The sequence below is a fragment of the Alexandromys fortis genome, unplaced genomic scaffold (assembly GCF_014885135.2).
Source record: "Alexandromys fortis isolate MF-2015 unplaced genomic scaffold, M_Fortis_MF-2015_v1.1 scaffold_90, whole genome shotgun sequence".
In the NCBI taxonomy this organism is placed as follows: Eukaryota; Metazoa; Chordata; class Mammalia; order Rodentia; family Cricetidae; genus Alexandromys; species Alexandromys fortis.
Window position 1 is genome coordinate 3,770,308 of NW_026067985.1, and position 27,392 is coordinate 3,797,699.

Below are 27,392 nucleotides of genomic sequence, written 5' to 3' on the forward strand. Positions count from 1 at the left end.
GGTGCTTATACAGTCAACACCAGGGGTCCCTGTGAATGGTACTCAACCCAGCACAGCAACTGCTTCTAAATACAGTTTTAGGGCTTGCTGGTCAGTATTGTTGCCCCGCTTTTCCCCGCTCTGGTGGTGTCAGTTACTGCCTGCCATTGTTGGGCTCATCATCTTGGTGTCTCTGGTTCCTGCAGCTTCCCCATCCTCTCCTGAACACTTGCCTGCCACACCTGCAGAGTCTCCAGCCCAGAGATTTGAGGCTCGGATAGAAGACGGCAAACTGTACTATGATAAAAGATGGTGAGTTGTGAGGAGCGTGGAATGTGGACTACTCAGAGTAGTCTCAGAAGAGCTCTTTAGAGGCGTTGGTCATGCTAGCTGCTATATTGTCCCAGTAGTTTCTCAACTTACGTTTTCATGTATTTGTTTAATTCTTTTGGTGGTGTTGGGGCTCAAACCAACGTGCTGGGACTCTGGCCCAGATTCCAAGTATTCAGTGAGATTCCATTTGAGGACTGTGAGTGACCAGCTGGTGGATCCCTCCAGGAGGTCACTAAGAGCAGTATTTTCCCCAAATGTGTCCTGTGGATTCTGGCCTCCTCCCCCAAAACCAAACAAACCACCACATTGTCTCCAAGCTAGAGTTTGCAGGCTGTGTCCCTGCCCAGCCCTGATGGGTGTGTCTGCTCTGTTCCTCTTCTGTGTGCTGGCTGGCCCTGCCGAGCCCTGACAGTGTGTGTCTGCTCTGCCCCTCTTCTCTGTACTCCAGGTTGCAGGAGAAAGGATTTTGTGGTCTCACCAGGTCAGGGAAAGGTCTTGCTGTCTAAGGGGCTCCCTTCTCAAAGCTCCAAGTTTCTCAAGTTAGATGCTTTTTATTTGGTAGCTGTGCTCTTTTCTTGGACATTATTCCAGCTTTCAGGGTGTTCCAGGAAGTGTAGTTGGGAAATGACATCCTAAAACATAGCTCATTTAGGTGGAAGGCTATTTGAAGCATTCAGATTGCCTATGACTTTCATTGGAAACAGTTGAAGTGAACTGGGGAAGCTCATACATTATTCATCCAACAAACACTGTTTAGACCTCCTAGGTATTAACTTGCCATTAATTCTGCCATCTTTTCAAAGATCTTCAGTGTTTCTGTGCAGACAGGCACCATAGGTAGACATGGCTATACCCTGACTTTCTATTGGCTATATGGAAGAGGCGTGGGCCACTAGAGGGCTTCTGTCATTACCATTTATAATGGCCTTGTGATAACTTGTTTCGTTCAGTGTTTTTATTTAGCCAAAAGTTGGCAAATGAGAGTGCTGGTGTGCTCTTGTGATTTAGCGTTGGTCACACTTCAGGCCATTACCTCACTGTTGAGGGCTGGTGCGCTCTTGTGATTTAGCGTTGAGGCCATTACCTCACTGTCCGCGGTGGTCCTAGGACCCCAGATGCCAAAATCGTGATGCTCAGTTCTCTGCACAAAGCTGTAGTGTGCAGACAAAAACTAATCCCAGGCCTGGCAATGGGGCTAAGCAGGTCAGAGTGCCCATGCAAGCCGAGTGGCCTAGTTTCGTCCCTGACACCCACACTGGAAGATGAGAATCAACTTCTAAAGTTGTCCTCTGACCTCCTCATATGAACCTTGGCTGTATAGACTGTAGTACAAATGTTGTATAGATGTGCCGTGTTGTTTAATCGTCAGATCCCAGCGTTAATGTCACTGTGACATGTGGGACTTACTTACCAAGGCTCATGTTAATACGGATATATCCCCCTGCTTGCCCCCCAAATATTTTGTTTGTGCAGTTTGCTAAATCCAGACAGTGGAGCCTTCCATGCAGACTGTTTTGTCAAAAAAGTCAAGTCAGCCTGCAGGTTGTCTCCACCTGCTTTAGTGCCTGTCAGCTGCCGCAGTGACTGCTGTCCTCACAGGCGGCTCTTCTCTGGCCTTCTTCCAGACAGTGTAGTACAGTGTGCTGCCACTAGGTGGCAGGCCCTACCTGCTCAGCACTAGGGGCAAAGTGAGGTAAAAAAATGTTTGTAATAACGACAACCAAATAACCTTTAAAGCTCAGGCCACAAGAAGAGCAGCTCCTGGGAGTGGCAGGCTTTATGGTTCTCCGGATCTGGAGTCTTCCAGGCAGTGGGATATTTCAGAGTGTGCTCATTTGGTAACTGAGGCCTCCTCTACCTTTCTGAATTTGGTTCTGTGACTATGAGGCATGTTTCGAGGAGGAAAATGTAGTAAAAAGAGGGGCCCATAGCGGCTGGTGTCTGGTACTCTTAGCACAGGGGTCTGAGGTGTCAGAACTTCTCACCATCTTCCTCATGTCAGCGAAACAAGTCCAGAAACAGTGTCTTCTGAACACACACTCACCTTTTTGATGAATTTCGAAGTTGTTTATTGTGCTGTTAAACACATCTCGGAAATGCCATTTCCTTTCTGGGTTTAGCGCTGTTCCTCTTTAGTTTCTGAAGTCAGAGCTTCTTTTGAGGCACTGGTGACTGGTTCTGCCCTGCCCTGACCTTATTACAAGTCTTGGGAGTCCCCCCTGAGGTCTTGCCTGCCCAGAAGCAGCTTGTCACTCCACCAGGCCCCAGGTGTTCTGTTCCTTTGTCTCTGAAAGCTTCCTTTGTTGTTCTTCCTTCTTTTGCAGACAGGGCCCTTGGCTAAGAGAGCTTCTCAGTGCTGGGCATCCCTTCCAGAGGTGGGGTGTTTCCTGGGGGCTGTAGTGACATCAGCAGTATAGAGTTGGGCAGGGCGCCATCTTGGCATGGTCCGGCTGCATCCCTGAGTTCGCCTTGGTCCCCTGCTTTTATGTCATTTAGCTTGTGCTATCAGTTTGCCTTATGTTTTGATTTAGACTAATGACCCCTTACAGAAGACACTCTGAAAAGAGCCAAGATTTTAAAATAGCTAGCTGAAGGCGCTGCAGGGTATGTGCGCTTTTTCTCTCTCCCTCTCCCATCTCTCCTTCCCTCTCTCCTTTTCCCCTCGCCCTCTACTCCCTTCTACACCGCCATGTGGAACCACTAATGTGACCAGAGATGGCCTCACTCCTTGCTGAGAAATTGGACCCCAGCACTGAAAGACCCAGAGCTAAGGTCTTACCTAGGGTCCCATGTCAGAATTCCCATTAGTGATAAGTCAGGCTGGCATGCAGGCCTCAGTTTCAGGGCTTAAAGTGTTTTGTCTGGCAGCTGAACTGCAGCTTACTTACCCAATGGGTTAATGAGAGGAGAAGCACATTTTTACTAATTTTCTTGTACTGGTGTAGCTTTAACTTTTTTTTTCTGAATATACTTTGAATTCTTAGAATTAAAAGATAAATTTGTATTAAGGTTGCCCTTATTTGTTGCTTTTTTTTCTTTAAAAAGAAAACTTATTTGAACACTAATTTCTAAGGACTTTTTGAAGAATTTAATAGAATCCAAAGAATTTAATCAATTTGATATCCACATTCCCCAAGGCTGCTATGGGGTGTGTGAGATTGAGGGCCAGTTGTTTTGAGAACCTGCCACTTGGGGAAGCAAGCTGGCCAGCTGTGCTGTGGAACAGCCAAGGGTTGAGGTGGACACTGTGACCCCCACCATGTGGTAGGAGATCAGGTACTGGTCAGGTGGCTGGCTTTTCCTGATGTGCGGAGCAAAGTTCATGAGGACTGTTGGAGTGTCTTCCAGAGCCAGCCATTTTAACAGACCGCCGTGGTCTCTTGTCTCTGTCCTTGTTTCCCTGGTGCCATGGCTCATAGGGCGTGTCATCCACTTTCCTGCATAAAAACATGCGCTTCTCGCAGCGGGGAGATCATAGTCAGTGCAGTGTGACCATGAGGACCTGCGTCTGGATCCCAGCACCCATGTAAAGGCTGGGGTTGGGGTGGCGCTGCCCTGTCATTGTGGTGCTGGGGAGGCAGCAACAGAGGACCCATGGAGTTCATGTGACAGCCAGTCTAGCAGAATTAGAGAGTTCCAGGGTTAGTTCCACCTTGTCTCAAATAAAAAATGATTGAGGACACCAGTGTTGACCTCTGGCCACACATGCACAGGTGCACTCACACACACACACACACACACACACACACACACACACACACACACACCTCTGTTTATTGTAGAGAAGTAAAAGCTGTGCAATAAAAATAACATAATTTATATTTTATAGATTTTATTTAATGGAAGTTTACCCAGCTTTTCTTTGTGTGTATAATACACATGTAAGGACATGTTTTATTACCAATGCTGTACCATCGTGGATATCATGTTTCCGCTCAGCTCCATACTGTGCTCTTCCAGGCTGGTGTCACCTGTGCATTCCCTTAGATCTTTGTTGATGACTGGCCAGCGGTGTTCATTCGTGTCTCTAGCTCTATAGTGACTCGGTCCCCCTAGAAGCTCCTTGAGTCCCACTCTCCCTCATTTGAAGGCTGTCAATGACCGGGAATGCTGACTCTGGGGCTGCAGAGAAACCAAGGCAAGTGTGTGTTGCCGTGGATAGTTGGCCTCCTCCTGCTGTGCGGTGCACGCTGTGGACCTGGTGACAGCCCCGTGTAGCATAATGAGGCATCTCTGGCCAGTGACAGCAGCATGAACGCTTGGCTCTCAGCCGGTTTCCTGTCACTTATGATCTGCACCTTCCAGTGTTCTTCTCAGGGAGTGCATTGACTTGGAAGCCTGAGAGCTCAGCTCTCAAGTAGGGCAGAGAGTGGTTAGAGCGTGGCTGGAGCCAGCTCCGGGTGGAGCATGTATTTGGGCAGTAATTCTGTCATCGTTCCCATGAAATGGTCTGCTTCTTTCCCCAAAGATACATCAGCAAGGTGCGGTGCCCAGCCTGGGGCTCATGCTTTGCAGCAGTTCATAGGAGCCTGAGGGTTTCTCTGCCAGATTGGTGTAGCCAGAGTGAGCCAGTTGTACTTTCTTCCTGCTCTGCTACTTGGGCTTTGGCCTGGCTGCCTCTTCATCCTAGTGCCACCCTGCAGGGCAGAGAGCCTGTGCTGGGAAGAGTGAGGAGCCATGACTTGCTGCTCCCCCTCACAGCCTTCCTGGCCATCCCAGCCAGAGTGGGCCAAGGCGGAAGCCCTTTGCTGCTGCTCGCGTGGGGACCGTGAGCGCTGCTTGCTCAGTGTTTGCACCAGCGACCTTGTAACTTGTCCACCAACTCCACGCGTGGTCAGTGGTAAACGCTGCAGGTGTCTCATGAGTCCTTTTCGGTGCATGGCTAAAATAAGGACGGAATGCAAAGTTTCTTCTTGTCGATGACGTAATTGGACAAAAGTCAGTCACCAGACCCTTGTGTGTGTTTGGAGCAGCCAGTTAGGGTGTAAGGCCAGAAATTGCAACAAAATTGGCATATACTCCTAATAATGAAGGAAATTATAGCTGGGCATGCTGGCTTTACTTAAGCCTGTAATCCACCTACTATGGGAGCCTGAGTGAAGCACTTGCCTAGGGAGTCAGCTCCATGATGGAGGATTTGCCTTGGGATTCAGATTCATGGTGGAGCACTTGCCTAGGTTTCAGTAGGTCCCGGATTCAGCCTTCCACTGAGGGAAAGCAGATTACAAGGCTCTCCAACCTTCCCTGACCAAACCTTTTGTTTCCCTTCACAGGGGGCTAAGGTAAGTGTTGGCTCCACAAGAGTGGAGGCTTCTAGTCTAAGGTGGAAAGGAAGCTTGTCTGCCTGCTGGAGCGAAGGTTTCTGTCACTGTGCTGTTTGGTTTTTCTACCCCTTCCTGATTTTTTTCTTTTTTGTGTCCTGTTTTTGACAGGTACCACAAGAGCCAAGCCATCTACCTAGAGTCAAAGGACAACCAGAAACTGAGCTGTGTGATCAGTTCAGTGGGAGCCAATGAGGTAGGGATCAGATTTCTTCCCCCTGCTCTGAGAAGTGTGGAAAATTTGACAGACCCACCCGAAAGCCCTGTGGAGTCCTGTCTCGTGTAGGTTGGGTCAGCGCTATCAGGGGAAACTACCCACACACAGAGTCGCCCCGATCCCTTGTGCCTGCCTGAGTCAGTCCTGCAGCTCCACGTGCTGTGGTGGCCACGATGTGTTCCTGGGCAGCTATGGTTTGGGAGCCACTGAGCTGACAGCCCCAGGAGAGAGCAGAAGTCAGGGGCACTGGCACCTGGTGCCCTGGTGTGGCTGTGCGCTGACCAAGGTGCGGTCTCTGGGGAGGACTCAAGCGTGTTTCATTGTTTATTTAGAACTTCCTCTCCTGCATACCAGCAGACTTGTTTCTTCTCTGAGGCTTAGTGCGGCACTGGACACAGGCCCAGCACCCAAGAAGCGCTCAGTGAGTGGGTGCTCATATTGCCCGCTGCATCTCCTAACTGTTTTCAGTCTGACATGCCCTGCTGTGCCTCTGGAGCGCGAGCTGCCAGGCCCGCCTCTCGGAGCATTTCCTGCAGGATTAGGTCTGGATCCAAAGCTGCTTAATGTGCTGCCCGAGGATGCTGGGCTTGCCCTGGGACTCCCTCTGGCCCTTCATTAGGAAGGCGTCAGCAGTGTCTCACTTACGCCATTAGAAGTTTTAAAAAGTCTGGAACTTGTAACTGCATTGGCCTGATCTTTTCTCAGCCCGCAAATGTCTGCAGAGAAATCGATTTCTCTGTGTCTCCTTCTGTAATGATTTGTGCCAGTGCCCGGGAAATCTAATGAGACTGGATTAGGAAATAACTTCAGCCCCTGGTTCTCTCAGCCCTCTGAATCGAAAATGCCCACACACGTGACCAGTTTGCCAAATGATAGTTTGCTTGGAAGTTGGGGACAGCCCCATTCTTCCCTAGGTGGAGAACCAGAATGGGGGTCAACCGGAAAGACATGGCTATCCCCAGCCAAAAGGCCTTGTGACTGTATGGTGGGCTGCTCTGCAGAGCACACAGGACCTAGTGACGACCATCTCATTCTCTCAGAGTGTGCCAGTGAGGGCTGGTGAGCAAATGAGGTGTCTCTCAAAGGGCGGAAGCCTCAGGGCATCAGAACTCTGCCTGGTGACAGAGGGGCAGCCCTCAGTCCTTGGGAGTCTGCTGGGTTTTCAGATGCATCGTCCTGTAACTCTGGAGCTGTTTGGCCTTCATGGGCACGTTAGGCTGCTAAGCCGGAGGGTGGGTGATGCCTGGCTCAGCACGCTTGGGGTTGGTTTTCTATTTACAATGGTCGTGCAGGAGGCTCAGCTTCGTGCAGGGTCTTTGGTGTGTTACAACATACAGTTTTAAACTGTATGGTCTTACGTCTTTCTGTCACTCAGTAATCACACTAGACATGAAGCAGGACTGAGAGGAAACCTACAGCCTGAGCCTGGTTTGCAGAGAACTCTGCAGAGTCTGGGGGGGGGGAGACTTTGGGTCAGACCTTCTTCAATTATCAAAGTCACGGAGAGCCAGTGAGGGGAAAGAGGTATTGGGAGGCAAAGCACCCCATAATACACCCCACAGGGCTGTGAGTGAAGCACCCCATAATACACCCTACGAGGGTGGCCAAGGAGCTGGTGAGGTAGGAGGTCCTTTCTCAGCTCTAGCAAAGTGGGGGGGGGGGGCGGGTTATTGGACCAGGGGAAATATTTTTAAATTGGTTTGAAAAGCTGTACTCCTGAGTGCATGTCTTTTGGATGTTGAAAACCACGATCATCAAGTCCGAGTCCTGGTGAGTAAGGCAGACGTGGAGCGAGCTGTCAGAGCCGAGTGGGTGCTGGCTGTGCCTCCACAGCGGTCAGGCTCCAGGAGCTGTCCTGAAGCCCTGGCTGCTTAGACGGCCCTTCAGCAGACGTTCCCTGCCCACACCAGGCCCTCAGAAGTCCACTCCCTCTCGTGTCCCCACAGATCTGGGTGAGGAAGACCAGTGACAGCACCAAGATGAGGATCTATCTGGGCCAGCTGCAGCGCGGGCTCTTCGTGATCCGCCGGCGGTCAGCGGCTTGACCTTTCTACACACTTCCTCTCCCCTGACCCTTTTTCTGGAGTGGTTTTTATTTTTGTTTTGTTTTCTTCTAATAGAAAACTCTTAACTTACCGGGACTAGCTGCTTGGCCTGGAACATGGAGAGCGCTGTGGGATCTTCAAGGCACTCACATGGCCGGCCACTTCCATCTCTGTACCGTTCTTTCCTGCCTCGGCTTCTTCCAGATCAGTAACCAGAGACTTACTCTCAGGAGTATGGGGGTTTCACCTACTTTCTTTTATTTTTATTTTATTTTTTTGTTTATACTTGACTTTTTTTTTTTAACTCTCTTTTGAGTTTGAAGGGGAGCTCTTTTTAATAAGTATCTTGAGGTCTTTCTCCCATGAAGAGCAGCGAATGTGTTTTCCTGTGTGATCTGATTGGTGGATTGTGTGCTTGCTTCCCTTGTTAGGCCCGGAAGTGTGGGATAGGAGCGTTCTCTCGGCTCCGAGAAATAAATGAGTGTAGCATCTCATTTGCCTTGTGCTTCTCACTGGCCGAGCGGCTGGAGCTTCTGTCTTCACGCTCTAGACTGCATCCAGTGGGCGGGGCTAGGAGGGGCCATTGCATGTTCCTAGCAAGCTGGAGTCTGGATATTCTTGAATGCACATGATTTATTTAGACACGCCTGTCCTTGCTCAGGGTGGAAGAAGTGGTCATTTCAGAAATTTCCATTTGTAATTCCTCTCTCCCAGTGGCTAGAAGAAGATCATGTGCCCTGCTGTGGTCTGGGTCTTCTCTGCTAGTTGGGGTGACAAGGTGGGTATTGCAGTACCCAGTCTGTTTTTGCTGGATCTGCCACAGAACCCCAATCTCTCCTGAGATTTTGCCCATGTTGGTAACAAGGAGAGCTCTGTCGTGCTGCAGCCACCAAATCTGTGTGCTTTTTCTTGAGCACCCCCAATGAAGGCTCCCGTCCTGGCCTCTTGGCCTCCCTGGAGAAACGACTAGCAGGGCAGTGGGTTCTTTGTGCTCTAACTGCCACCGTTCCCTTGTAAAGAAGTGGGATCGAGCAACTGTTCCCATCTCTGTGGACTGCAGTCGGCTGTCCACATTTCAGAATCCCTCCCTCCCCCAACCCCGGAGATGGGGTTTCTTTGTGTAGCCTTGACTGTCCTGGGAACAACTCTGTAGACCAGGCTGGCCTCAAATCTGCCTGCCTCTGCCTCTTGAATTCTGGGATTAAAGGCATGCGCCACCACTGCCTGGCTTTTAGAAATCTTTACAAATAATCTGTTTTGTTCTTAGCCCCTTGGACTCCATTCATGTTGCCTCTTGATGTGGACGGCCACAGTGGTGGCTCTGACTCAGAGACTGTACAAACAGACGTATTGTTTTCATTTATATCCATTGTCTCTCATTGGAATTTTTAAGAAACCATGATAAATGATGATGTTTATTAATTAAAAGTTGCCACGTGGTCTGTTTCTTTGCACTCTACCTTCTGCGTGCCCCACTGTCACCACGGGTACTAAGCGATCCCCACATTGTAAGATTCTTCAGAGTGAACCAAACTTTGCTGCCACGTTCACCACAGTGAGCTGCACTTTATTACCCACTCACTGCAGTGAACCCCACTGTGTTACATATTCAACAAACCCCACCTTGTTACACATTCACCTCAGTGAACCAGGCCCAGGGTAAGCAGAGGCTTCCGTGGGTGTACTCAGTCGTCTTGAGTTCTCATGGGTTTGGGGAACTACCCTACTGGGAAGCTCAGTCCCATGATGGAAATCATTTAGATGTATTTGGTGTTTTCGCTTTTTGTTTTGTTTTTTCCTCCTCTGTAGCTTTGGAGCCTGTCCTGGAACTTGCTCCTTTGGGAAGCACGGGGAGTGCTGCCCCTCAGATCCTATGACTGGAGCAATAACACGCAGTCAGAGATGGGATACAGTCGGATCAGGTGGAAAACCTTGAAAGTCGACTCCTGCCTGAAGCTGTTCACTGTGGGAACCCAAGAGCGGTGTTAGCTGTGACCTTGTGACACCCAAGTGTGGTGCATTTGTCGGGAGGAACTGCCTCGTGCACTAAGGAATGCAGGGGAGTGCTTCCTTAGTTTCTCCTGTTGTAACAGAGCTTGCAGAAGGCAGCCACGCCAATTGTGGATGCATCCAGGCCACGGGGTGACACTGTCGGCTTCCAGTTCTTCACAGTCTGCTTTCCTGTCTTCATTACTGGAGCCTTCAGGCACCTTTGTCCCTATACTTGGGGTCTAAAACATTCCCTAAAGCCCGTGTGTGAAAGGCTTACCCCTAGCTGTGTGCTCTTGAGGGGTGCTGGGAGTGTTAAGGGGTGGCTCCCAGCAAGGGGTCTTGGGTCATTGTAGGTGAGCCCTTGAAAGGGAATATGGGCTGGTGCTGGAGAGATGGCTCAACAGTTGAGAGTACTTGCTGCTCTTCCAGTGTCCTGAGTTCAATTCCCAGCAACCGCATGGTGGGTCCACAACCATCCGTGATAAGGTCTGGTGCCGTCTCCTGGCGTGCAGGCACTATGTACATAATAAATAAATACATCTTTAAAAAAGAAAGAAAAAGAGGAATTGTGAGATGCTAGGCTAGTACCTTTCCCACCATCACCACAGGCATTTGGCCATAGACTGAAACCCCCAAACTGTGAGCCCAAATAAACCTTGCTTCTTGTTAAGTTGCTTATCTTAGATGTTCTGTTACCATAGTGATGAGTTGACTAACATACGTCCTTCCATAGCTATAGCCAGATACCCAGTATGGGGCAAAGACAGCAGAAATGCCAGAGCTGGAAGGAAAGGACATGACCCAGTCCACCATCACTTACCTCCCTGTTTGTTACCTGAGTACCCTTTGTTGTAATTTAGAAAAGGCGGCGCACTAGAGAAATACCATGTAGCAGCAGATTTCACGTGGAGGGCTTTTATTAGGGGAAAGGGAACATAAGAAGAGGGAAGGGGAGGAGGGAGACTGGGCTCTGGGGAGAGGGGCAGCACAAGAGAAGAGCGAGGTGGACAGAGAGAGGTGGGGGGAGAGATAGAAGCAGAGAGGGGCAGGGAAACAGACAGAAAGAGATGGGATATGGCAGGGTCCTTTTTAAAGGGCACACAGTGAATGTGCACAGTGCTCTCAGTGGCTACAGCTGAGGACGTAGCCTGTCAACCCAAAGGACAATACAGATACCTGAACACTACTGACACCTTTGTGTATACCAGACAATACCGAAACCTTTGTGGAAGGGGCTTTCTTACTTGCTAAAGTAGTTGGCAAGGGACCTTGTGTTCCCAGATTCAAGCTGGTGAATCATCTAAGTTTCTGTGAAACCCAGAGCTCAGTCAGCCACATGGGGAGCCGGGCATCCAGCATCCAGATGCTCTCTGATGTCAGTGCGCCTTCGCTTGCCTCGTCCTCTGTGGAGACACTGTCACGGGAGAATGGACTCCCTGCTTCAGCCTTGTTCCATCCGGTGCCCTGCTTGGGTGGGCTGTCTCTGGGCAGAGACAGAGCTGTTTCTGATCTCTGTGAGGGATAGAGACTCCAGGCTCCACTCGCACTCTGAGCAGGCTCTGGGTGGGATGAAGGAGACAGAGGGACCGTTCACTCTGAGTGCATCACTGGCACTAGGAACACAGGGGATGCTTTCCAAGAAGACGCAGTTTTCCTAATAACTGGTGTACCAGCTGATTTTGTGTCAGTTTGACACAAGCTAGAGTCATCAGAGAAAGGACCCTCAGTTGAGGAAAATGCCTCCAGGAGATCCAGCTGTAGGGCATTTTCTCAATTAGTGATCAGTGGGGGAGGGCCCAGCCCATGGTGGGTGGTACCATCCCTGGGCTCATGGTCCTGGGTTCTGTAAGAAGCAGGCTGAGCAAGCCATGAGGAGCAAGCCAATAAAGTAGCACCCTCCATGGCCTCTGCATCAGCTCCTGCCTCCAGGTTCCTGCCCTGCTTGAGTTCCTGTCCTGATTTCCTTCAATGAGGGACTGCAGTGTGGAAGTGTAAGCCAAATAAACCCTTTCCTCCCCAAGGTGCTTCTGTTCATGGTGTTCATCACAGCAACAGAAACCTTAGTTAGGACACATGACTACTAAAACAAAACTGCGTGTATTTAAGAGGCCTGCTCGGGGGGAAAAGTAGATAAGGGAAGGTAGGGGCTCAGATCTTAATCCCTTACCCATCACCTCAGTTGTTGGGGCACACGAAAAGATACAAGTCTATAAAATAACATTCACTGGGTGGTGGTGGTGCACACCTTTAATCCCAGTACCTGGGAGACAGAAGCAGGCAGATCTCTGAGTTCAGGGCCTTCTTGGTCTACAGAGTGAGTTCCAGAACAGCCAGGGCTATACGGTGAAACCCTGCCTCAAAAACAAAACAATTCCATTTACTTGTAGGAAAGAGCAGTAACTGCAAGTCGGAAGTCTCCCCTAGGTTTCTCAAAGGGTGTCCCATTTCTCAGTAGGGCAGTGTCCTACCGGCCACCCCCTCCAAATGCTTCAGACAGAGGAGGGGTTAAAGTGGGTACAGGACAAAGCCTACTCGAAGCAGTGTTCTGGGTCCCCAGAGCCCAACGCTGGATGGAGAAGCCAGCAGGCACCACAGGCAGAAGCAGCGCCTGGTTAACAGGCCCCTGCATAGTGTGAGACATCACCGTTGTTTAAACACGTTTTTCTGTTTTGATTGACAGGTTTGGGTTTTGTAAGTCTTTGTTATTTGAGCATGCCTTTTTTTTTTTTTTTTTTTTTTTTTTTTGTCACTTTTACCTGAGCTGGGTGGGGTCATCCAGGGAAGAGGACCATCGATTGAGAAGATGTCTCTGTCTGTGGGCATGTCTGTGGCATGTTGTCTTGCTTAATGCTTGATGTGGGGGCACCCAGTTCATTGTGGGTGTTGCCATTTCTGAGCAGGTGACTGGGTGGTAAAGACTGAGCAAGCCATGGCCAGTAATCAGTGTTCCTTCATGGGCTGTGTCTCATTCCTGCCTTGACTTCCTTCAGTGACAGGCTGTGACTGGATGGTGTAAGGCAAACAAACCCTTTTCTCCTCAGGCTGCTTTTGGTCACGTGTTTCGTCACAGCAACAGAAAGTAACTAGAACAGCCATGATGCGTCCGGCTTTAACCATGTGCACACCCATGCCTGGGCAGAAGGTGGTCACCTGGTGGGTTTCCCGAAAGGTTCAGTAAGATGAATTTGCCTTACCATGCACAATACCCCAAACCAGTCTAGACTGGAATGGTGCCCTGCCTTAGATTGATTTTTGTCCCTAAGGGTATCTAGGGGACTCTGGGTCTAAGGAGAGCAGGGGCTTTGTCTGGAGAGGGCTGCATGTGCTGCTCAATGCTGGTGGGGCCCCGGGTTGCTAAGTGCAAGGCTAGGGACATGCTGTGTGTGCAGCTCAAGTCATGAGAAGTGCAGTCAGGTTGAACACAATGACTGTCCCACAGCTGCCGTGGCTGGTATATATCTCCTTCCAGCCTGGGTGTCATCCAGCCTGCATTGGAAGGGAGCAGCATTTGGCACCCAGAAGCCATGAGAGTAAAGCTGCCAGCCAGAGATCGCATGATCACGTGAGCATCCATTCCTGTTGATGGGCCTGGTCACCTGGTCAGAGGTGAGGGTACAGTTCAGATACCACTGGAAGGGGGACCTCCCTGAGTATTACTAGTTAGTATTATTATATTATTATTACTGTCCATGTGCGCCTGACATGGCATGCATGTGCTGTGGGAGCTCCTTCAGCTCCTTCAGCCAATAGCCTTGAAGATACCAGCCCACTTGGGCGTGGTCTCATACTATAAATGCAGTTATAAAGCGTGCACTGGCTCTCTTGATTCCTGCTGCTAGACTTGGTTCCTGTTCCCCATTTGTGCAGAGGACTGTGATCTGGGACAGTGATTCTGTGAGTCTCCCCTAAATAAATAACCCTTTATTATACATAATTCTGAACTAGTGTGGGATTATTTTGTATCTTCTGCCATCATGCAAGTTCTGGTCAATGAGCAATGGTGGCACTGGCTCTCTTGCCCCACCCCCCTCCAATCTCAGATCCCCTTTTCCCCCTCAGCCCTCGGAGATCACTGCAGGCTGCCTGTGTACTCAGGGGTGTGGCCCATCCACTGTAGCATAGCAAACAAGGACTTTAGCTCCTCTGGCCTTTATTTCCAAAGGTTGGAATGGCAGGCGTGCACCTCCACAGGGAGTTTATAAAGGGCTAGAGAAGCTAGCCCAGGGCTTTGAGCACACTGGATGAATGTCCCAACTCTGCTCCATCTCCAGGCCCTCTGGTTTTTGTTGTAGACAAACCATTTTATTTGCTATCCCTGATCTAACTTTTGCCCCATCATGAAAGCAACCAAGGCTCAGCCACACTAACCACACAAGGCAAGGCCCGATGGCCAATTGGAGGCAGTTAGGAGGGAGGATCGCTTGAGGATCTTTGGGTGCCAGGTCTGTTGGGAGGCACAGTGTGCATCCTCTTACGTGTCTGCCACACCGTGGCCACTGTGGCTTTGTCTTTGCTCTTCAGTGCGGTGCTAACGTGAATGGGGTCCAGGGTTCATGAGCCTGACACAGCCACTTACCACCTTGGGGCACCGACTTGGTGTCTGTGTGCTTTGGCGCTAGGATGTGCTCCACCTCACATGCCTGGGCTTTTATTGATTTTAGCAGTGAAAGCCTCCTTGCTTGCATTCTTGAATCCCCTGCAGGCCTCGGCCCTCATCCCCTGCTCTGTTGCTTATTTTTGGCTTCTGTCAAATGGAGATGAGGACTGATGGCCCCTTTCCCTCAGAGCCGATTTTGCACAGGGACGGTGGTGTCTGGGACCATGGTAAAGTCTCTGCCTTGCTAGTGCAGTGAAGAGCCTCTGCCATAGGGCTTCTCTGGAGAGCCTTGCTGTCACCAGGACAGGACAGGGACCTTTGCCGTTGTCATCTTTGGCCTTGTGCATTCATTCTGAGGTAATTACTTTCTGCTACTTGAAATAAGAGCTTTCACCATCCTTTTAAAAATATCACCCTGTTTTGTGCGCTTTGAAACCTCCACATGGTTATTCAATGCACACGATTGCTCATGTCCACCCACCACCTCCTTCTGAGTCTCCCACCTCCCTCCCTACTTCAAGCCATCATATTAAAAATTGGTGTTAGTAATTTGAGTCCGATTAGTCCTGCCCCTATTGCATAGGTGTGTGACCATCCACCAAGGCAGGCAAGTTTACCAGTGGCCACATCCCCCAAAGGACAGTGATCCTTTCTTAGCATCTTCAATTGCCAACAGCTCTTCTGGTAGCTGTGAAGCCTCGGGGCCCCTCCTCTCACTGATGGAATTTTGACTGGTGTGGTCTTAAGTGGGTCAAATGAGCCCCATCCTGAGGCCCATGCACCTTAGTTACCGCTGGTTCTCTGCAAATGACCTTTGTTGAATTCTACACCGTAGGTACGTGTTCTCAGGTCTTCTGTCGTGTAGAAGGAGTGGCGGGCTGCATTCCCATCTGGCTCTTGCATGGCTAGCTTTACACCCAAAATAACAACACACAAATTGTATTAATTTAAACACTGCTTGGCCCCTTCCATGTATTCTCCTGTTCTTCCTATCCACTATGAGGTAATACGCACCCCTACCATGTGACTACACTACCACGATGTTCTGCCCAAGCAACTAGGGCCAAGTGATGATGGACTAAACCTTCTGAAGCCGTGAGCCAAGCAAACCCCTCTCCCTCTCTGTCGGGTATTTGTCAATGGTAAAATATGCCACATCAGGTTTCTCTCAGGGACGAAGGGAGGCTGTGCCCCAAAACAGCATCATGACCCCTGAGCATGAGACAAGACGTAGATCACCCAAGTGCCCACCCTGAGCTGGGCAGCCCTCCCAGAAGACTCAGATCACCTGCTCAAGTCCCATCATACCTTGAGGCTAAGCCCTAGCCAGTTTATCCAGGAAGGACCAGTGGCAGCCACCAGTCACAAGTCTCAAGTTACTCAAGGCAAGCCCCTGTTAATCTCATATCTTATTTTTAACTGCTATGTCCCTAGGTGGGTCGAGAAAACCGCTTTACCGTGTTCCAGGGAGGGCACAGACATGGTTAGCATTTTTTTTCCCCTAGCATCCTGTAAAGTGAACCATTTTTTTTCCCTCTAGTATGCTGCAGGTGCCCATCAGATGCTGGCAGATGACCTAGGTGTTCAGTTACAGCCTTGTCATTTATCATGGTGACTCTTTCTCTCTCTCCCTGTCCTCTCCTCTCCTCTCTCCCTCCCTTTCTCTCATCTCCCTCTCCCTCTATTGGGGTTTTGGGGGTTACTTTGTCCACTGTGGAAGCCCCCACTCTCATAGTCACCCGTCACTTAGGTCAACACTGTTTACCGTGACTGTAAACTCTAGTCATGGCTTGTGCGTACTATAAGCTAGAATTACTGTTCTCTCCTTGACAGCCCCACCCCCACCCTGGAGTTAGTAGCTGCCTTGTATTATTATCATTTTCATCTTGTCATTTGCTTGGCTGTCTATGTACATGCAGCTAATTCGACTTCAGACTCGTTACCAGCTGTCTAAATTCCTTCAGAAGACATGCGCCGCACAAGGGCCCCTCTGAGCCTTGGAATCCCTCTTCCCTACAGGCTCTGTTCTCCTGACCTGGCACACAGCCGTCAGCCTGCAGCCCTTCCAGCCTTCCTTGCATCTGGAGCTTCCATTTCTTGTTTGTCTGTCTCCCCGTGTCTGCACGCCTCCATTTTTATAGGACACACTTTCTGTCAAAGCTTGACTGCAGAGACCGCTATTCTGTTTCCGCTTTAGTGAAAGTTTGGCTAGTGGGAGGCCATTCTTATGTTTCAAGAACTGAGAAGACACAAGCTTAACACTGCTCCAAGTGTATTTCATTGAGCTCCGCTCCCCTCTTCCATTTCTAGCAGTCCTCTGTGATTTTGGCTCATTGGGGGGCGGGTGTATTTTGAATCTATCTTCAGCTTTTATTTATTTATTTATTTATTTATTTATTTATTTATTTATTTAAGATTTCTGTCTCTTCCCCACCGCTGCCTCCCCTTTCCCTCCCCCTCCCCCAGTCAAGTCCCCCTCCCTCGTCAGCCCAAAGAGCAATCAGGGTTCCCTGCCCTGTGGGAAGTCCGAGGACCACCCACCTCCATCCAGGTCTTCAGCTTTTAAAATCGGAACTGTGCCTCTCCAATGCCATCCATTCTGGCTGGTTTAATTTGAGCCTGGGAATCACTTACCTTTAAGATTTAAGGCTCATTGCTCCCAGCATTTCCTTAAGAAGTCAGAATCCATCCCGATTATCAATTGTTTTAGTCTGACTTTGTCACATCTCCAGGAGCTTAAGAGACCCAATATCTTGAAACCTTGATGTGGGAAGTCCTTCTGTATATGTGTTGCTTTCATTGGCTAATGAATAAAGCTACTTCAACCTATGGCAGGGCAGAATATAGCCAGACTGGAAGAGACAGAGTGAGAGAGAATAGGCAGGGTCGAGGGGTGCTATGTAGCTGCTGAACGAAACAGACACTGGACGGACCCTTACCAATAGGCCCCAACCTTGTGGCAATACATAGATGAATAGAAATGGGTTAATTTAAGATATAAGAGCTAGGTATGAATATACCTAAGCTATTGGCCAAGCAGCATTGTAATTAATATAGTTTCTGTGTGATTATTTGGGTCTGGGCAGCCAGGAAGTGAACGAGCAGTCTCCGCCTACAAAACCTGATGACAATGGACTTTGATGTGTATCCATGACACTGAGCAGTTAGAAATTTCCAAGTTCTGGGAACTCATGTTTTTATGTATTTCCTTTATGTTCTGGGAATACAGTAGCCTATGTGTCCATGGAATCTACAGTCAGACAACTGTGAATTGCAATGGGAGAAGGTAGTTAGGCCTTGTACAATCTTTTTCTCCTGTTACTCAAACAACGTAACAAGTATTTACCTAGCATGTTCCTATTTCTAGTATTCGAAGCAACGGAAATGATTTAGAATATACTGGAGGGTGTGTGGAGGTTATATGCAAATGATATGCTAATTACACTAATTACACAAGGGTCTTGGGTCACCACAGATTCTGGCATCTAGTAGGGGTGGGGGATGTCGTAGAGCCGGTGTTTCCATAACACTGAAGGGCAACTCTATGTCTGCATGTGGGGCCAACTTCCAACATGGCCTCTGGTAGCTACACCCTTGTGTCATTGTCTCTCCTGGTAGTCTGGAAATGATGGAATTGTGTTTATTTCTGAGGCTGAGGTATAATGGCTCTCTGTCTTGGCTATTCTTGTTTTTCCTTGGGTCACTTGTTCTGGGGGTCATGTGCCCCAAGGTTAAGTAGGCCTCAGAGGCACACGTGTCAAGGAACCAAGGCCTCCTGTCTGTGGGAGTCCCCTCTGTGTGCTGTGATTACCATTAATGAATAAAGAAACTGCCTTGGCCTATTGATAGGGCAGAACTCAGGTAGGTGGGGAGGAAAGAACTGAATGCTGGGAGAAGGAAGGTGGAGGGGAGACACCGTGGATCTGTTGCCAGAGATAGATGTGCTGAATCTTTGCTGGTAGGCCACGACCTCGTGGTGATACAGATTACTAGGAATGGGTTAAACTTATATGTAAGAGTTAGCCAATAAGAAGTTAGAGCTAATGGGCCAAGCAATGATTTAATTAATACAGTTTCTGTGTGATTATTTCAGTTCTGGGCGGCTGGACAAACAAGCTGCCCCTCCTCCAACACCTGTCAGTATTCAGCTTGCAGCTGCCGCTCCTTGTTAACAGCACAGGTCCCCGTCAGTTGCTTTGGAGATAAATCCTGCAGCCCAGTCACTCCTTCATGTGCATGGCAGCTGGTCCCTGCCAGCTGAGTGACCCTAAGCCATAGTCACAGAACGACACTGGTCTCAAATGCTCTGGACCCTCTTGTGGTGGAGCTACAGCTGCTGTGCTGTCCCCCAGAGCCAAGGACGAAGAATCTTGTGTTCCAGGCCAGCATGAGTGTCCCAGTTTCGTTTCTGTTGCTGTGATAATAAGTGAGATATCCTTACACAAAGCAACACAAGAAAAGAATTATTTTAGCCCAAAATTCTAGGTCATTTACAATCCACCAGTGCAGGGATATCAAGGCCATAGGAGTGTGAAACACCCACTCACATGACATCCACATGCAAGAGCAGAGAGAGATGAATACAAGCTCACTGCTCAGCTCAGTTTCTCCACTCTTACACAGTCTGGGTCCCAAATCCAGGGAATGGTGCTGCTACCCGTGGTGGGCAAGTCTTCCCAGACCCATGGAAGTAATCGAGACAATCCCTACAGACATGCCTACAGGCCAACCTGCTCTAGGGAATCCCTCACTGAGACTCTCTTCCCAGATGCAACACTTGTGTCGGTCTCTAGGGAATCCCTCACTAGACTCTCTTCCCAGATGGAACACTGTGTCGGTCTCTAGGGAATCCCTCACTAGACTCTCTTCCCAGATGCAACACTTGTGTCGGTCTCTACAGTTCATGTCATTTACCGTTTTTATCCCTTTGACTTTTTTCTTATGTTCTGGGAGAGCTCCTCAAGTTTATTTTTTAACTCTTCTTCTGGGTTGGTTATTTTCATTGAAACAGTTTCTAGAAACCAATTTTTAAACTCCTCCTCCTCTTCTTCTCTCCTTCTTTTTGAGACAGGGTTTCTCTATGTATCAGGCCTGGCTGTCCTGGAACTCACTTTGTAGACCAGCCTGACCTCAGACTCACAGAGATCCGCCTGCCTCTGCCTCCCGAGAGCTGGAATCAAAGCTTTTTACCACCGTGCCCAGCCCTTTCTTTTGTTTAAAGATTTACTTTATTTTCAGCCAGGCAGTGGTGGCACAGCCTTTAATTCCAGCACCTGGGGGGCAGAGGCAGGCGGATCTCTGAGTTCGAGGCCAGCCTGGTCTACAGAGTGAGTTGCAGGAGAGCCAGGGACACCAAGGAAAGCTGCATATGTTCTGAAGAAGCAACATTTTAGCAGAATGGCCCCTTCTCCCTTTCACTTTTAAGTTTATTTTATTTATTATTTTATCCCTGAGTGTTTTGTTCTCATGTATGTGTGTGTACCACATGTGTGTCTGAAGCCCAGGGAGGTCAGAAGTCTTCCATCTTCTCTGAAACTGGAGTTGTAGCTATGTGTATACTGGGAATCAAACCAGGTTTTTCTGCAAGAGCAACAAGTGATCTGCTGAGCTACTGAGCCTTTTCTTTTCTCCTTTTTTTTTTTTTTTCTTCCCAAGACAGGTTTCTCTATAGCTTTGGGGCCCCTGTCCTGGAACTCACTCTGTAGACCAAGCTGGCCTCATATTTACAGAGATTCCCCTGCCTCTGCCTCCTGAGTGCTGAGATTAAAGGTGTGCACCACCACCGCCTAGTTTTCAGCCCCCCCTTTCATTTCTTAATTCCCTTTCTAGAAATAATAGTAGTTTAACAGTAGAAGTTAGAACAGGCGTTGTGGCACATGCCTTTGATTCCAGCACTCAGGAGGCAAAACCAGGCAGATCTCTGTGAGTTCTAGGCCAGGCTGATCTACAGAACAAGTTCCAGGTCAGTCAGAGCTGTGTAGTGAGATCCTGTTTCAGCAAACAAACAAACAAACAAACAGACAAAAGTCCTGAGTCAGCTAGATTTCTTTTTTCAGTATATTTGAAATGTTTTCGTTAATGCTGAAAACCTTCCCCTAGGGGACAGAAGATGTAAAATGAAAAGGCATGTCATCAAGCTGTCCGTGGAAATGAGTTGTTTTTCTTCAAACAACTTCACTTTCACTTCCAAGCCCAAACACTCTCTGAGGTAAACAGGCTCTTGTACCTCAGGGACGGGGCAGGGCTGTGGTCAACTCCAGGGCTCTTAAAGCAGGGTCTGGGGGTGAGAACCCTGAGCAGCCGGAAGACAAACACCTTCCTCAAGTTAAGAAGGAAGGTACCATATGAATCCTTGAAGGAGACCCCAGAAACAAGCTTTTTAGTCGATATGGGAAGGAGCCATTTCTGAGTTTGTTTCAAGAGCACAAACAAAAGGAGTGTAAGGGCAGGATGCTCTGCACCCCCCAGGGCCCCTGCCAGCTGGTCCCCTGGCTCTACCTGGCTGGGGGGAACCAGGCCATACCGGAGCATGTCCTGTATTTAGTGAAAGGGACTCTGCAATGATGGTGGAAGTCCTGAGCAGCTACTGCCCCAACTCAGCACTGCACACTCAGCCTTGAACTCAGAGGGTCTTCCAAGTCAGGTGTACTATAGGGGCTCACAGCAGCGAAGGGCAGCCCCCACCTGACCATGTGCCCCTCCCACTGACAGCTTTCCCAAGCACAGAGACAAGAATGTGCTAAGAGAGCTTGCCCAGGCAGCCCATGCTGGGCTGAGCTAAGCTAAGGTGTTGAGGGCCCCAGAATGGCTGCTGTCAGGTAAGTGGAAGCTCATGTGGCCACCGTGTGCAAACAAGGGGCTCATCTTAAGTGGCTCAGTGGGGAGCGGGCCTGGTGGTAATCTCTGGCCGCCACAGCAGAGGGTTCTGTGCACAGCCTGCCTCGTGGTAAATGCGGTGTGTCCGGGCTGTGCTTGGGGTACCGGCTGAGGGGCAGCAGTGGGCTCAGTGAAGGGGTGCCAACAACAGCCCACCTGAGTAAAGTTTGTGTCACCAGGGAAAAGCTGATGGCAGGAACACATAGCTTGGCTCCCTCAGCATAACAGCTTCTGAACCCAGAGTGGGGAAGGCTCAGAAAATAAATGGAGCTAGTACAAGGTGGGGACAGTCTTCAGAGGGACACAAAGGCAAGCCGTCTTCGGAAAGGATTACCTTAGGACTAAGAAAGACAAACGCTTTTCTCTCCACCAGTCAATTTAAGACTGCTACTATTGCTTCTCCCAGAGGGTCATGAAAAAAATTTAAGCCTTGAAAAAAAGAATTTAATTTGTTTAAAAGAGCAACAATGTTGAGGGGGGACCCCCCCAGGTCGTTTGGCTCACAAGCTGATTTAGCATCCTGGCCTCAGGAAGCCTCCCTGGATATCCGCCCACTTTCTGTGGGGAAATTTAAAATCCTTTTCTTTAGGACCTTGTCCAGATAACTGGGAAGGCGACTTTTAGAGGGGATCCCTTGTCGCTTCTGGAGGTGATCTTTAATTATAATAGTCCCACAGTCAGGTGGCGTGCAGGACTCAAGTTCAAAGAGCTACAGAGAACCTTCTCCTGAGCTGATGGCGGCTCAAACCCAGAAAGGGTCAGCTAGACTTTGAAACAGTGTGTCATGTGCCATGTGATGATGGACCATAAATAGAATTGTGGTCTCCTAGGGTGCTAATGTAACAGAAAACTTCGCAATCTGTAGGGGCACACAACCCCGCCATACCCGAGGAGCTGTTGGCAGGATGCTAAGGGAAGGAGAGTCAGTTTTCTTTAGGAGTGTGGCCCCTGCTAGGTTGACCACACTAGGGAGGATGGCCCTACGTTGGTGTGCCTATGAGCTCACTAATTAAACCCTGTAGGCTATGAAAAAAAATAAGAGAACATGAAGTTGGAAAGGAGATGTTGAAGAGATCTGGGAGAAATTGGAAGGAGAGAGTAGAGGTGAATATGATCAGAATATATTGTATATATACATGAAATTCTCAAGGAATAAATTTTGTTTTGTTTTTTTCAAGACAGGGTTTCTCTGTAGCTTTGGAGCCTGTCCTAGAACTAGCTCTTGTAGACCAGGTTGGCCTCGAACTCACAGAGATCCGCCTGCCTCTGCCTCCCGAGTGCGCTACTACCGCCAAGCTCAAGGAAGAAATTTTAGAAATTAAAAATAAACAAATCCTATCACCTAGGGACATTGTAACATTGCATTAGTCATGGTTCATGTCAGAGCTGTGTTACGGAAACATTCAGAACACAGGCTCCTGTGCAGTGCATAACAGTAGATAAACCACCCAGTGTGATGGGCGAAGGTCCCCTGCAGAAGATGGAGAAAGCCTCTGTGGTGCTGTCCGAGGTACCAAGGGCAGTCTGGCCCTTTTACACAGATCCAATGTTTTGCCCTATATAGGCAGGCGATGGTCACAGTACATACCGGGGAATATGTATGCTAAAAATAACATTTCTTTCATTTGTTCTTTCACTTGCCCTGTTCTGGTTGAAAGATACATATTTAAACATCTAGAATTGAGGAATAAAGATCCCCCATCAACACAGCTCAAAAAGCTGTCAGACACACTTGGTCCCACTGATGTTCTTTCTGATACTCCAGGAAACTCTCCTGCTTCAGTGTGGAAGTTCAGAGTCAGAGGTCTAGGATGACCTGCGGGAAAGTGGGTGGCTGTGGTGTGGGAGGACACAGATGCTATGTGGGGGACACACTAACAGCGTAGAAGCTCAGACAAGAGGGGAAACTTGTGCCCACCCTGGTGCCCAGTAAGACAGCCAGATTCCTACAAAGTATTTTAATAACTCAATAGAAACTAAAAATAAAAATCTCATTGTTAAACTTTTAAAAGTTAATTCAACCTTTTACAACTCATAGTGTATGCTAAAGTGAGTTTCCCACCACTTGGCAACCTGCATGAAGGAAGACCCACGCTTGGGATCTCGGATACTCGGATAACTGAACAATGTAAAGTAGGTATTCTTCCCACTTCTGGTGGGGAAACTGGGGTACAAAACAATATTTCTAATGCTTGGGCCATTGAGATGGCTCAGCAGATAAAAGGAGCTTGCAGGTAAACTGAGTTTGGTCCTCTGGACCCACATGGTGGAAGGATTCCCGTAAGTTGGCCTCTGGCCTTGATGTGTAACCAGAGGCATATACATGCCCCTACACAAACATTATACACACACAATAAAGAAGTGAATGTAATGTTTTAAAGATTTCAAACTATCTGGAGGAGTTTGCAATGGGGCTCTGATTATCTGTCACCAAGTAGATACCTGTTTGGCATTCTGATGCCTTGCAAATGCATGGAAAGGAAACTCAGTCTAGAAAAGAAATGAGAAAAGTTCCTGATGGGCATGGGCACTCTGTAAACATACATCGTAACAGATGTTGAGTAGACGTGGGTCAGTGTGTTTCATGGCTCGTTATAAAAGCAATGGGATAGAATGACTTTAATCAAATCACCTTTGAATGTACTAACAAGCAGCTTGCTGGTCATACAGTGTTCTCAGCCACAGTTTAATTATCTGTAAAAAGAAAAAACAAAAATAACGACAAAAATAATATAACAACACTTGCTAGGGAGATCTGAACTAACATACTGTACCACATCCCTATACACACACACACACACACACACACACACACACATATATATATAAATATATGTATCAATATCATCAGCTGATATGGAAGATATAAATACATACAGCCAAGCCTCCATATCTATTTCTGTGGATCATGTAACCACAAATGGCATAATTCATCATTAAGACTATATTAGTCACATCTGTTGTGTGTGTACACACTCATGAGCAGATTTATTTTTTGTCATTGCTCCCTAAGCAAGACACTACAACACATTATGACATTACTCATCATTGACCTTGTTTTGGGTACCTAAGTAACCAGGGAAGAGTGAAAGTCTACGGTAAGATGTGTGCAGGTGCTATGTCTTTTGAGGATGAGATCTGAGCATCTGTGGAGTTGGGAACCCCTGGGCGAGGGACACCTAGAACCAGTCACCTGCAGAGGCTGAGAGACAGTTGCACTCACATATATATAATGTCCATTATTATTATTACATGACAGTGATCACACTGGGAAGACAGGAGACTATAGGGGAACCAGGCAAGGTTGAATCAAAGAGGCACAAGTTCAGGAAGCTATCCAGATTGAACTGGAATCTAGTTCTGCCACTTACCAGCTAGCGACCCAGTGACAATTTCAACTCTTGGACCAATAATACCTATGCCTTTATGAACAGTTTTACAAACTAAATATACTAATTGAGCATCACCATATACCAGGCACTGTGGCAAGCCATTCACACGGTGGCTCCTTTGATGCATGCAGCAGGCTCAGCACTGAATGGACTGTGATAGCCTCTGCTCAGCAAACAGTAGAAAGCGCTGCTATGAGCGTCACTCGAGTGGAGGAAATGGTGGGGTGAAGGTGTAACTAAGTGGGTTAACCAGAGACTTCAGTCTACACGAAGAAAATATTGGGTAACAGTCAAGAGCCAAAAGGTGAAAAGCCAAAACAAAACACAGCTGTTATGGAGGTTGCAGGCTCCAAACACACAAAACAAGAGGGGGAAAACCACCCAAATTCTAGTTTAATTTCTTTTGAAAAGTCCATTTTCTATCTGTTCTAGGTAACTAGCGTTAGCTATGACGTGGATGTGAGATTAGTGACGGATCACCCAACCAGAAGTCACAGTTGTGTTTCTGTGTTACCGTCAGTTGCTGGTGGCTGCTAACAAGGCTGTGGGAAAGGATGAGCTGAGCTGAGTACATTCCTGTAATCTCAAAAGTTCAAGGTCAACCTTGACCCCCAAAGTGAATTCAAGGCCAGCCTGAAAATAATTCTGAGATCTCACATCTGAACTTACAGAGAATGAGTGGCGAAGACGCCATGGATCCGCTGCCTGAGACAGATGCTGAGAATTTTACCTGGTAAGCCACAGCTACGTGGCGATACACAGATTAATAGAAGTGGGTTAAATAATACAAGAGTTAGCCAATAAGAAGCTAGAGCTAATGGGCTAAGCAGTGTTTTAATTAATACAGTTTCTGTGTGATTATTTTGGTTCTGGGTGGCTGGGACAAAGAAGTGGCCTCTTGCAACAGATTGGTGCACCAACGTGGTGGACTAAATCCATGTAAAACCTGAGAATGCTTAAAAAGAAATTCTATATACAGAATACTCCCCAAAAGTTTTTTTTTTTTCAGCTGGTGGCATGCCACAGCTTCTTTAAAAGAGATTTTCCTGATTCAGCCATAGCAGGAAAAAAGCCACAGCTGTTTTAAAATACTGGCTTTCTGGGCTATGCTGCCATGTGATCTCTGGCTCTTTCAGGAGATGGAGCATTTGAGAGGGGTTTGTAAACAGACTGCTGCAGCTTGCTTAATGGTGGCATGGACAGGCTGTGTGCCTAGAGACGGGGCACTGTGCATGTCTCTCAGAGGCAGTGAGATGCTCTGCCATGCTGGACTGTGCTGAGGGAGCAGGCAGTACTGCATATATCATAGTAATGGTGCTGCTTAAGTTTTAGACTGGGCAGGCAAACAGGAAGTACCATATTTATCATAATAATGGCACAACTTAAGTTTTAAGAAGCACGTAGCATTTTAAAAAGCACTCCTGGGCAGTAAATAATTACAGATATGCAATAAAGACAAATCCAGATAGAAAAGACCTATAAATGAGTCACAGTGTTGCATAAATGTACGCAGGCTTGGGAGAGAGAAGAAAAAGAGTACAGAGAGTTGAAAAAGAAGTAAATCATTTTTAAAAAGTCTTCAAAGAGACAGAGTACAGACAGTCATAGACTAAAAGGAGTAAAGAAAAATAAGCCACGTAAAGATGGACTATACACAGAGAGTCTGCATTATGTATATTATTGTATTTTCTTTGAATTTTTTTGACTGTGAAGGAGCTAAGTACAGAGAGACATTTCATTGTATGGACTGCTAAGTTAAACCAACATGAAGGTATCCTGATTCCAAAATTTGAGTCTAAGTATATGTTGCTTTGGAAAAGAGGTTCTTCTTTTGTTTTCATAGAAGTTGAAAGCCTGTGGGTTGCTTCCAGACTAATATGGTTTAATGGACCAAGACCCCCTGAAAAGTTGCTGTGAACACCCCACAAAGAAAGTACTTCACCCAGTAAACAGCAGAAAGCAGTTTGGAGAGAAATAACTATGACCATATCCCCAAATATTGTTTATAATTGTTTGTTTACATTTAAACAGGTATATGCTATAGAGATTTGCATTGGTATGGATCTTGATTTATTGATACAAATTTAAGGTCAATCTTGTTATATGTATATTTCTGCTCTTGACTAAGATATTATGATAGTGTAGTTCATTTAAAAATGTAATGTATAATTAAGAAATATAGGTTAATAGATAATTATTTGTAATAGTCAAGCTTGTAGTCAATCTTGTAGTTAGATTTTCAAGATGTATAGAGATATATTTCAGTAAGATGGGTATTCTTCAAATCTTTCAGAGATCTTCAGAATATGGCATTTAAAATGTTTAAGGACTTAAGATTTTTCATGACAGTGAGACACATCTTCTTCTGGCAGCACTAAGCTACTTCAAGAGGGTAATGGGCATTGAAGAGGCTCCTTATGGAGTTGGTTAGCCATTTGGGCAAGAAACTGCTCTTGCCTGGACTGCTTAACTGGACATACAATACCTGCAGAGAAATGACTGCTGAACTTGCCTAAAGGTGAGATGATCCTTCAGGGTTCCTGCTTCATGAAAGAGTCTGCCAGACATTCTGCAGGATATAGAAGAAAGTGACTGAAAAACTGTCAATATAGGCGAACTGTCTTTGAAATTTCCTGCTTC

The 27,392-nt window shown here is 47.7% G+C and overlaps 1 protein-coding gene across 2 annotated transcripts in view; it reads left to right on the top strand.

Moving 5' to 3' along the window:
• Suds3 (SDS3 homolog, SIN3A corepressor complex component) overlaps nt 1–27,392 on the top strand; it is a 106,174-nt gene that overhangs the window by 16,094 nt on the left and 62,688 nt on the right. Inside the window, exons 10-13 of one of the 2 annotated variants that reach the window (XM_050158998.1) lie at nt 186–291; nt 5,745–5,829; nt 7,797–7,882; nt 7,971–9,343. In XM_050158998.1, coding sequence (XP_050014955.1) covers nt 186–291; nt 5,745–5,829; nt 7,797–7,882; nt 7,971–7,995 — 302 coding nt within the window. In that variant the 3' untranslated portion in view covers nt 7,996–9,343. Of the gene's footprint in view, nt 1–185; nt 292–5,744; nt 5,830–7,796; nt 7,883–7,970; nt 9,344–27,392 lie in introns of those variants that run through there. The other variant, XM_050158999.1, reaches the window with a different exon arrangement.